Below are 11,180 nucleotides of genomic sequence, written 5' to 3'. Positions count from 1 at the left end.
TGGGGCAAGTCGACAGTTTCCGGCCATTGCCCCCGGTCAGCAGCGAAGGTCTCCCCGAGCCTGGGGTGTGCGGGGCAGGTCCTGGCTGGTGGGCAGCGGGGTGCGGCGGAGCTGGCTTTGTACAGGGGGGCGGGGGCTTTAATTCACTGTAGATCCGGAGGCCTTTTACCCGCAGCGCTTTGCAAGCCCAGTGGTGCCCTGCGGAAAGCAGCCAGCTCTGGGGTGGAGGGCCCCAGGGAGTCCCTGAGTGGCACGGGGGGAGGGGTAAATCCAGGCCCCGCCCCAGCCTGCGGGAGGAGGGTCCGGGCGGTGCCCGGGGGGGGTCTCCCTCCCCCAGGCCCATGCAGCGAGTCTGACGCGGCTGGGTCCGACTGCGCTAATCCGGCCCCGGCCCCGGCCCGCCTCTTCCTGCCGGAGGAGCCGCTGGGAGCGGCAGATACAAAGCCCGGCCGGCCGGCGGCGGGAGCCGGATGGCGGGGCCCAGGCCCGAGGCCAGGGCGATGGGCGCAGGCGGCTCTGCACAGGTAGCGCTGGCCCCGGGGGGAGGGGGGCACAGTGACCCCGATCCGCCCCAGCGCCGCGGAGAGACGCTGCGGCCAGTCCCGGACCCGCTGGCGGGAGGGGCCCTTGTCCGCCCCATGGCTCCCCGCTCGGCCGGGGGTCCCGGGCCCCTCCCCGCCGCCGCCATCTGCCCTGGGGGCAGCCAGGCTCGGGAGTCGGCGGCCATCTTTACTAGGGCAGCCCCCCCCCGCGCGGGGGGGCACCCGGGAGCGCGGGGGGGGGAGATCCCGGGAGGGGGGGGCAGGAGCGCGGGGAGGAGATCCCGGGGGGGGGGGCAGGAGCGCGGGGGGGCACCCGGAAGGGGGGGCAGGAGCGCGGGGAGGAGATCCCGGGAGGAGGAGGCAGGAGCGCGGAGGGGGGGCACCTGGGAGGAGGAGGCAGGAGCGTGGGGGGCACCTGGGAGGGGGGGCAGGAGCGCGGGGGGGCAGGAGGGAGGGGGAGGAGTGTGGGGGGGACCCGGGGAGTGGAGATGGGGGTGGGATCCCCCCACCCCGCGCCGGAGGAAGCCAGGCAGCCCCCGAGGCCGGGCTGGTCTCTGGGGTCCGGGGGCACTGGCGGTTCTCTCAGCGCCTGTCTCAGGACACTCGTGGTTGTCTGACATCCCCAGCCCGGCTTTGGGGAGACAGGCCTGACCCCAGAGCCCCTGACAGTGGGAGGGTGGGCGAGATGCCCTGGGGCAGGGTGGTTTTAACATCTCCTGGCTTGGGGCCTGCGGCTCTGGCCATGCTGTCAGTGGGGGCTTTGCTCCCACCCTGCCTGGGAGAGCAGCGTGGGGCGCTGGGACAGGGTGCCGGATTTCTCCTCTCCAGCTCTGGGCACAAACAAAATCAGTTCAGGAGTCTGGCACCAGCCCCGGTGGACACTGGTCCACATCCCAAGTGTGAGTCTCCTCTCTCTACCCAGCACAATGCCCTGGCTCCACTCCTCGCTCACCCCGGGGCACACGCCACCTTCCTGTCCACCAAGGAGGAATTCCCCAAGGAACAGACAGGGCAGGCCCGGTAGTTGTGTGACTCCTGGCAGCGTTAGCCAGGGACGAAAAGGCTCCTCCCCTCTGTAGAACTGATCATTGTTTTTAATTGTTCACTTTATTAATGTAACTTCATAAGTAAAGTTTTATGAATGAAACAACATTCATTCATAAAACCAGTTACCCCAATAACTGGCTAATTGACAATTAAGATGCGTGTTACGAGTCACAGCGTTCAACCAGTTGCCCTTGTAAGTTTCACTGTCAATCCAATTCCTGCTTAAATCACTGAGACTTGCACCGTTTCAGTTTTGTAACTTCTGTTCATTGCTTGCCATTCATTACACTTGTCTATATTGTAGCTTCTGTCACTGTTTGCCATATTGTAATTCAAACCCCATTTTAAAACGCTCACGCCATTTTGCAAACCCTGCTGCAACCTTCATTGTTGCAAACCCTGCTGCAATCTTATTAGTTTAGTTTAGATGTGTGAATGAGGTATGGATGGATGATGGAATTGACCTCCAGCCACAGCCTGTCCTGATAAAATTAGAGTTCAAACACCAACGGCGGAAGATGCAGACAACAGCCCTAACAAAGTGAGAAGAGTCCACCCTAAAAAGAAAAGAACAAAGGTACAATAGAAGGAAGATCAAAGCCAGGACCGAGGCTGAAAGTCACGACAGGTGATCAGTCACACCGAACCCAGAGGCAGCGTGATGCAGCAAGACCTATGGACTCTGGATTCAAACTAAAGCCTACAAAAAGGATGGGTGAGATGGAAAACTTCGGAGGGTAACGTTCTGCTGCCAACATGGAAGGGCATCGGTGCGCCCAACAGAGACCCAGCTTGTCCTTGTGCCCGGCTTTCCTGGCCAGTTACCGCCACAAGCTACGAACCCAAGCTGCAAACTCAAGCCACGGACTCAAGCTACGTTCAGGACTGGTAACTATACAGCAGCAGAACATCTGGTGTGTGTGTGTGTGTGTGTGTGTGTGTGTGTGGTGTAGGTATTAGTTACTGGTTATAAATCAAATTGTGTCATAATAAATGTGACATCTTTGTCTTGCCCCCTGAAACGATCCTGTGTAGTTCTGTCTGCATAACGCCTCCAGCTTTGTTCCAGCTTTACCCCCAGAGCTTTGTCCAAGCTGGTCATTCAGAGAACTAATTAGTGACTGCTAATTATTAATAATTATTAAATGCGTTGGATTTAAATGGGGCTCAGTGGGCCCCTGTGCAGGCAGAGTGAGGATGGGACTTGAAAGGGGTTTGGAACCAGTGCGAGTTCTGGGTGTGTGGTTCCTGAGCGAGGGCTGTGTGCTCTAATCCTAACGCTAATTCCGAGCATCCAGCCAGTGTTTTTCACTGGTAGCAATTCCCAGTCCTTCACCAAGAGGATTTGCAATGTTGTTGCAGGTGCCGGTGGTGTTCGAGGACGTGGCGGTCTATTTCTCACCGGAGGAATGGGCGGAGTTAGCCAAATGGCAGAGGGAGCTGTACCGGGACGTGATGAAGGAGAATTACGAGCTGGTGGCTTCACTGGGTGAGGCTCCTTTCCCACTCTTCTCTCAGGGCCGGGGGTCTGGGACAGAGCCAGGAGATGTCAGAGCAGCTCAGCGCACATTTCACTGCGGCTCAGAAGAATCTCAGACCCTGGAAATGCTGTGCTCTGACACCCCCACCCCCACCCCGAGGGCTCTTGGCCCTGTAGCTAGAAGGGTTTATGTTGGACAGCAGAGATTCTCAGGGTTCTGTGCTTACTTGCTGGGCTGCTTGTGGAGTAAAGGTCCTACAGAATCAGGCCTACAGACCTGATCACAAACTGCTCTTCATAAGCCAGGGTGAACCCACAGCCAGGAAATCTACTCCTCCCGAGTTCGTCACTCACCAGGCTGCAATTCTCTGCCCCCTGCACAGGGCATCCTGGTGTCAAACCCGAGATCATCTGCCAGATGGAGCGAGGGGAAGAGCCATGTGTGGAGGATCCCTGGGGCTGGGAAGAGAGAAGCACAACCCAGAAACCCTGCTCAGGTGAGTCATGAAAACACCAAGAGCTGGGGGAGATGGAGGGATGGGCTCAAAGCCCAGGGAAATCGCTCCGGGTCAAAGAATGTTTCAAACAATGGCTGGCTTTCCCGGGCCCTGGATGCAGCTGTGACCACTTGTAGGTGACATTGGAGAAGGGCAGGGAAGATGGCAAGGGGTCTGAGCAGGTTAGGGAGAGCTGTCAAAACTGGGTTATTCCTATGGGAAGAGTTAAAGGGGAGTAAGGCCTTGTCTACACTACAAAATTAAGTCGACTTAATTTACATCAATGTACAGCCGTCGCAGGACTTAAACCACTGTTGTGTGTCCACACTACGCTCCGTGTGTCGGCAGTGTGCATCCACACTAGCAGTGCGTGCATCGACACAGAGAGCAGTGCACTGTGGGTGGCTATCCCACTGTGCAACTCACCACCATCTAGTGCGCGGTGTTCTGGGAAGGGTTTGCAATGCCTCATGGGCAAGGAACAGTCACGCAGGGGCGAGTTACAATACGAGTTCAGCATCCCATGATGCAGTTTTCTCCATCCCGTCATTCCACGGGTATCCGGTTACGTTTCACACTTTTCTCCGGCAAGCCTGTGTGTCCGCCATCTCCGTGAGACTCCTGGATCCTGCGCTGCTCTTCAGTGTTGTGCTGAGTGTCATGAACACAACACGGCTGATCCTGCAGTACTTCCAGAGCTGCGAGGAGTATGACAGTTCTTTGCAGGCTGCCTTGCTGTGTGCTGTGGAAAGAAACAATTCAAGATTGCTGTTGGCATTTACCGAGCAACTGCACACAGTAGATCGCCGGTTCTGGACCCGGGAAACAAGCAGTGGCTGGTGGGATCGCATTGTTATGCAGATGTGGGATGACGAGCAGTGGCTGCAGAACTTTTGGACGTGCAAGGCCACGTTCCTGGAACTGTGAGCGGAGCTCGCCCCAGCCCTCCAGCTCAGGGACACCAAAATGAGAGCGGCACTCACGGTGGAAAAGTGAGTGGCGCTCACTGTGTGGAAGCTTGCAACGCCAGATTGCTACTCATCAGTCGGGAATTGCTTGGGAGTTGGGAAATGCACCGTGGGTGTTGCTGTGATGTAAGCGTGTGGGGCCATTAATCATATCCTGCTACAAAGGACAGTGACTCTGGGCAATGTGCAGGAAATAGTGGATGGTTTTGCAGCAATAGGGTTCCCAAACTGAGGGGGGCCATTGATGGCCCATACATCCCTATCTTGGTCCCAGACCACCTTGCGACGGAGTACATCACAGAATGGTATTACAAGCGCTGGTGGATCACCGGGGTTCTTTCACCGGCATCAAGGCAGGCTGGTCAGGGAAGGTGCATGACGCACACCTCTTTAGGAACACAGACTTGTGCAGAAGAAGGCTTCAAGCAGGGACTTTTTTCCCAGACCAGATGATTACCACTGAGGATGTGGAAATGCCAAGAGTGATCCTGGGAGACCCAGCCTACGCCTTACTACCGTGGCTCATGAAGCCATACACTGGCCACCTCGACAGCAGCAAAGAGTGCTTCAACAACAGGCGTGGCAGGTGCAGAATGACTGTTGAATGTGCCTTTGGCCGTTTTTACTGTTTACTCTCAAGATTAAACCTCAGTGAAGACCATATCCCCATGGTCATAGCTGCCCATTGCTTCCTGTTCTATCCCTAGAGGCTAAGGTGAATAAGTTTTCTCCCTCCTCCTTATGACACCCTTTTAGATACCTGAAAACTGCTATCATGTCCCCTCTCAGTCGTCTCTTTTCCAAACTAAACAAACCCAGTTCTTTCAGCCTTCCTTCATAGGTCATGTTCTCAAGACCTTTAATCATTCTTGTTGCTCTTCTCTGGACCCGCTCCAATTTCTCCACATCTTTCTTGAAATGCGGTGCCCAGAACTGGACACAATACTCCATCTGAGGCCTAACCAGAGCAGAGTAGAGCGGAAGAATGACTTCTCGTGTCTTGCTTACAACACACCTGTTAATACATCCCAGAATCATGTTGGCTTTTTTTGCAACAGCATCACACTGTTGACTCATATTTAGTTTGTGGTCCACTATAACCCCTAGATCCCTTTCTGCCGTATTCCTTTCTAGACAGTCTCTTCCCATTCTGTATGTGTGAAATTGACTGTTCCTTCCTAAGTGGAGCACTTTGCATTTGTCTTTGTTAAACTTCATCCTGTTTACCTCAGACCATTTCTCCAATTTGTCCAGATCATTTTGAATTATGACCCTGTCCTCCAAAGCAGTTGCAATCCCTCCAAGTTTGGTATCATCCGCAAACTTAATAAGCGTACTTTCTATGCCAATATCTAAGTCGTTAATGAAGATATTGAACAGAGCCGGTCCCAAAACAGACCCCTGCGGAACCCCACTTGTTGTACCTTTCCAGCAGGATTGGGAACAATTAATAACTACTCTCTGAGTATGGTTATCCAGCCAGTTATGCACCCACCTTATAGTAGCCCCATCTAAGTTGTATTTGCCTAGTTTATCGATAAGAATATCATGCGAGACCGTATCAAATGCCTTACTAAAGTCTAGGTATACCACATCCACAGCTTCTCCCTTACCCACAAGACTCGTTATCCTATCAAAGAAAGCTATCAGATTGGTTTGACATGATTTGTTCTTTACAAATCCATGCTGTCTGTTCCCTATCACCTTACCACCTTCCAAGTGTTTGCAGATGATTTCCTTAATTACTTGCTCCATTATCTTCCCTGGCACAGAAGTTAAACTAACTGGTCTGTAGTTTCCTGGGTTGTTTTTATTTCCCTTTTTATAGATGGGCACTAGATTTGCCCTTTTCACGCGGCACTACTGTGTGTCCCTATCATAGTCCTTCTTCGTGCCCTGAGCAATCTGGTCGTAGATGTCAAAGTTCTTACAACTGGATCGGAGCTGTGCCTACACAGCCTCCTCTCTCCTCAGACCCAGGAGATCCACATCTGCCGTGTACTCCAGGCAGGAGTGTGTTTGCCGTGTGGAGTTGGCACGGTCAGCTGGGCAGTTGGTACGTGAGCTATCCAGACCGAGCAAATAGGAAATGGAATTTAAAAAATTCTCAGGGCTTTAAAGGGGAGGGGCAGATACCTGTGTACCTGGCTGCCGGGCAGTGGAGTTCAAAACTGACCAGAACGGTCCTGATAGGACACTTCCTGGAGACCATTAAAGTCAACATAGGCAACACAATGTCTATGCTGCCACTGTGTTGACCTAAGCACTGTGCATCTCGTGGAGGTGGATTTATTAGGTTGGCGTAGCAGACGAGTTAAAGCGGCAGGAGGAATATTGTGGGGTAGACACTTACACAGTTAGGTCGAAACAAGCTGCCTTACGTCGACCTAACTCCATAGTGTAGATCAGGCCTAAGACTGTGATGGGTCTGGTGAGAGGCAGCCAGCCCCTCTGTCCCTACCTAGGTTCTTTCCACCCTCTGGTTCAAGCCCTCGTGACTTCCCTGCACTCGGCCTATCCGAGCAATCTCGCTGTTTCACAATCAACCTAAACTGAGAGTCTCACCAGCCCAGAGCAAAGACGGTTCACAAACACTGCCGAGTATTCCAGGGGGCTTTGAAACGTGTCTAGAGCCCTCTGCTCTCGAGTGCAGATGGCTGCGTTTGGGAGTCATTCATGCATTGCTGCATGGCTGACACCAGGGACCTCCATAGTACCGAGAGCTTGAGCTAAAGAGTCCGGCTCTTGACCCAGTGCTTGCAACAGCCTCACATCCTCTGTGGGTCAGGTCCGGGGGGAGCGCGTAACATACTTACTTACTGTGTGCAGTTCTGGGCTACCATGTTTAAGAAGGATGAATTCAAACTGGAACAGGTACAGAGAAGGGCTACTAGGATGATCTGAGGAATGGAAAACCTGTCTTATGAAAGGAGACTCAAAGAGCTCGGCTGGTTTAGCCTAACCAAAAGAAGGCTGAGGGGAGATGATTGCTCTCTGTAAATATATCAGAGGGATAAATACCAGGGAGGGAGAGGAATTATTTAAGCTCAATACCAATGTGGACACAAGAACAAATGGATATAAACTGTCCATCAGGAAGTTTAGACTTGAAATTAGACGAAGGTTTCTAACCATCAGAGGAGTGAAGTTCTGGAACAGCCTTCCAAGGGGAGTAGTGGGGGGCAAAAGACATATCTGGCTTCAAGACTAAGCGTGATAAGTTTATGGAGGGGATGGTATGATGGGATAGCCTAATTCTGGCAATTAATTGATCTTTGACTATTAGCGGTAAATATGCCCAATGGCCTGTGATGGGATGTTAGACGGGGTGGGATCGGAGTTACTACAGAGAATTCTTTCCTGGGTGCTGGCTGGTGAGTCTTGCCCACATGCTCATGGTTTAGCTGATCACCATATTTGGGGTTGGGAAGGAATTTTCCTCCAGGGCAGATTGGCAGAGGCCCTGGAGGTTTTTCACCTTCCTCTGCAGCGTGGGGCATGGGTCACTTGCTGGAGGATTCTCTGCACCTTGAGTCTCCACTTCAGTGGCTCAGACACAGGTTTGATACAGGAGTGGGTGGGTGAGATTCCGTGGCCTGCATTGTGCAGGGGGTCAGACTAGATGATCATAATGGTCCCTTCTGACCTTAAAGTCTATGATTCTATGGACTTCCTGAGCTGTCCATTGGGACCTGATCCCTTCGTTAGTCTGGTGGAGAAAGCAATGCTAACTTCCACCACGTGGGATCGCTGTGGAGACTATTCTGAGCTCAGCCTCATGGCAGCAATTCGTGTTCAGTCAAATGCAACACGAAGGCAGTCTTTTCCCACTGGCTGTGTCTTTGCCAATAGACACTCGAGGAAGCCCCGAGACCTGCTTCTCTGTAGTTAGTGGAACCACTCCTTGAAGGGGGTAGCTTCCCAGGAGCTGAGGGCAGGGAGGCTTTTCCAAGAGACAGGTTCCTTGGGCTGCGGTTGGGAATGGAATGTGCTGAACATCAGGAGTTTCCCTCGGTCACTAGCTCAGGAGATAACGCCAGGGCTTTTCTCTCTGCAGCAGATGGTGAGATGAAGGATGACGATGAGGAAGGTACTAGAACCCTGGATCTTCCCAAGACATCCCCAGAACAGACTGGAGGGGACCTCCACCAGCACTCAAGGAAAAAGCAAAGATACAAAAGTCAGAGCAAATCACAAAAGCAGCAGAGAAATATTATGCAGGAAAAACTCATGCCCCTCCTCAGGCCCCAGAGACACAGAGCCAGCCGGCAGGGGCGGACACGCCTGACTGCCCAGCAGGGAGAGCCCACGGGGAGCAAACCATTCTCGTGCCCGGAATGCGGAAGGAGCTGTATGACGAAGGGCAACCTCAAAATACACCAGCGAGTGCACACGGGGGAGGGGCTGTTTCCCTGCAGCCAGTGCGGGAAATGCTTCACCACCAAGGGCAACCTCAAAATGCACCAGCGCATGCACAGCGAGGAGCGGCCCTTCGTGTGCACCGAGTGCGGAAAGAGCTTCATCGCCCCGGGCAACCTCAAAATGCACCAGCGCCTGCACAGCGGGGAGAGGCTGTTCCTGTGCACTGAGTGTGGGAAACATTTCACCAGGAAAGACATCCTCAAACTGCACCAGAGGGTGCACACAGGGGAGCGGCCTTTCCAGTGCACGGAGTGTGGGAAGAGCTTCACTCAGAAGGTGAATCTCCTGACACACCAGCGGTGCCACACGGGGGAGCGCCCGTTCGCCTGCTGTCAGTGTGGGAAGAGCTTTGCCCAGAAGGGCACGCTCAACACGCACCAGAAAAGCCACGTGCGTGAGTGGCACTTTGCATGTGCTGAGTGCAAGGAGAGATTTGCCTCCAACAGGGACCTCACGATGCACCAGAGGATTCACACCAGGCAGCGCTCATACATGTGCAGCCAGTGTGGGAAATGCTTCACGCAGCCGGGCAATCTCCTGACGCACCAGCGAGTGCACACGGGGGAACGGCCGTTCACCTGCACCCAGTGTGAGAAAAGCTTCACCACCAAGGGCAACCTCAAAATGCACCAGTGGATCCACACGGGGGAGCGGCCCTTCACTTGCACCGAGTGCGGAAAGCGCTTCATCGCCCAGGCCACCCTCAAAATGCACCAGCGCCTGCACAGCGGGGAGCTGCCCTTCGTGTGCACCGAGTGTGGCCAGGGCTTCGTTCAGAACGAATTTCTGAAGCTGCACAAGAGGCTGCACACGGGAGAACATCAGTTCCCCTGCCCCGAATGCGGGAAGCGCTTCATCAGCAAGGCCGTTCTGAAGGTGCACAGCAGGACACACGGCAGGGAGCAGCTGTTCCCGTGCATGGAGTGTGGGAAACATTTCACCAGGAAAGACAACCTCAAACTGCACCAGAGGGTGCACATGGGGGAGCGGCCTTTCCAGTGTGCAGAGTGTGGGAAGAGCTTCACTCAGAAGGTGAATCTCCTGACCCACCAGCGGCGCCACACAGGGGAGCGCCCGTTCACCTGCTGTCAGTGCGGGAAGAGCTTCGCCAAGAAGGGCACGCTCAACACGCACCAAAAAAGTCACGTGCGTGAGAAGCTCTTTGCATGTGCTGAGTGCAAGGAGAGATTTGCCTCCACCAGGGACCTCACGATGCACCAAAGGATCCACACCAGGCAGCGCTCATACATGTGCAGCCAGTGTGGGAAATGCTTCACGCAGCCGGGCAACCTCCTGACGCACCAGCGAGTGCACACGGGGGAACGGCCGTTCACCTGCACCCAGTGCGAGAAAAGCTTCACCACCAAGAGCAACCTCAAAATGCACCAGCGGATCCACACGGGGGAGCGGCCCTTCACATGCACCGAGTGCGGGAAGCGCTTCACTGTCAAGGGGACGCTGCAAAAACACCAGAGTGTCCACACGAGGTGGAAGCAGCTCATGTGTGCCAGCCCGAAGCTGGAAGGGCTTTCCCAGCCTGTACTCCAGCAAAACTCCCATTGACACAGGAATGATCACGCTGGATCAGACCCAAGGTCCTGCCAGCCCAGTGTCCTGGCTCTGACGGTGAGCAGCACCAGATGCATCGGAGGAAGGTGTAAGAATTGCACACTAGGCAAATGTAGGATAATCTTCCCGCCCCCCCATTCCTGGCCAATATTAGGTCTCATCCTAATCATTAGAAAATTGCTTAAACCCTGAAGTACAAGGTTTAATATCCCTTCAAATATCTGTTAGTATTAATTATAACTTTGGATATCTTCGTTCAATAAATGTTTTTAACCTTTTCTAAATTCTTGCCCGTAACAGCATCCTGCTGTCATGAGTTCCACATGTTAATTGCGTACTGTGTGAGTCTTTCCTTTTGATCAGTTTTCAGTTTGCCACTCTTTCATTTCTTTGAATGTCCCTTGTTATGTTATGACAAAGGGAGAACAGAAGTTCCCCATTGTTAGTTGTTGGCTGCGTGTGTGGATTCTTTCTGTGTGCTGGCCCAGCTCTATGCGGCTAGCGACAGAGCACACGGCCATCAAACAGCCCACAATGACCACAAGACTCGCTTTGTAGCGAAGGCACCTAGCCAGGTTTATTGTCGACGAAGCACAATCCTAGCTCCCCGGATCAATGTCTACAGGTACACTAGCACATGGATGTCTGTGACAAT

At 53.7% G+C, this 11,180-nt stretch overlaps 1 protein-coding gene across 6 annotated transcripts; it reads left to right on the top strand.

Annotated features, from left to right (window-relative positions):
- Window positions 1-255: 255 nt before the first annotated feature.
- LOC101944813 (gastrula zinc finger protein XlCGF57.1-like) lies at window positions 256-10,809 on the top strand. Of its 6 annotated transcripts, none has more exons than XM_065586534.1 (4): window positions 258-524; window positions 2,952-3,078; window positions 3,453-3,566; window positions 8,595-10,809. In XM_065586534.1, exons 1-4 carry the CDS (start codon window positions 471-473, stop codon window positions 10,517-10,519), a joined length of 2,220 nt encoding a protein of 739 aa, XP_065442606.1. In that variant the 5' UTR covers window positions 258-470; the 3' UTR covers window positions 10,520-10,809. The 6 variants fall into 6 exon arrangements, with proteins under 6 accessions (XP_065442609.1, XP_065442606.1, XP_065442605.1 ...); XM_065586533.1 differs by having other exon boundaries at window positions 259-524; window positions 8,592-10,809; XM_065586535.1 differs by lacking the exon at window positions 258-524 and adding an exon at window positions 1,038-1,441 and having other exon boundaries at window positions 8,592-10,809.
- Window positions 10,810-11,180: the final 371 nt, after the last annotated feature.

The sequence above is a fragment of the Chrysemys picta genome, chromosome 2 (genome assembly GCF_011386835.1).
Source record: "Chrysemys picta bellii isolate R12L10 chromosome 2, ASM1138683v2, whole genome shotgun sequence".
Lineage (NCBI taxonomy): Eukaryota > Metazoa > Chordata > Testudines > Emydidae > Chrysemys > Chrysemys picta.
The sequence above is the reverse complement of the archived record's forward strand: the minus strand, read 5'-3'. Positions and strand labels throughout refer to the sequence as shown.

Coding starts and splice junctions, on each gene's coding strand:
- LOC101944813 (XM_065586531.1), top strand. CDS start 2,346: ATGGAAGGGCATCGGTGCGCCCAACAGAGACCCAGCTTGTCCTTGTGC. Junction 2,478..2,951: donor TCAAGCTACGTTCAGGACTG/GTAACTATACAG, acceptor ATGTTGTTGCAG/GTGCCGGTGGTGTTCGAGGA. Junction 3,567..8,591: donor AACCCAGAAACCCTGCTCAG/GTGAGTCATGAA, acceptor TTCTCTCTGCAG/CAGATGGTGAGATGAAGGAT.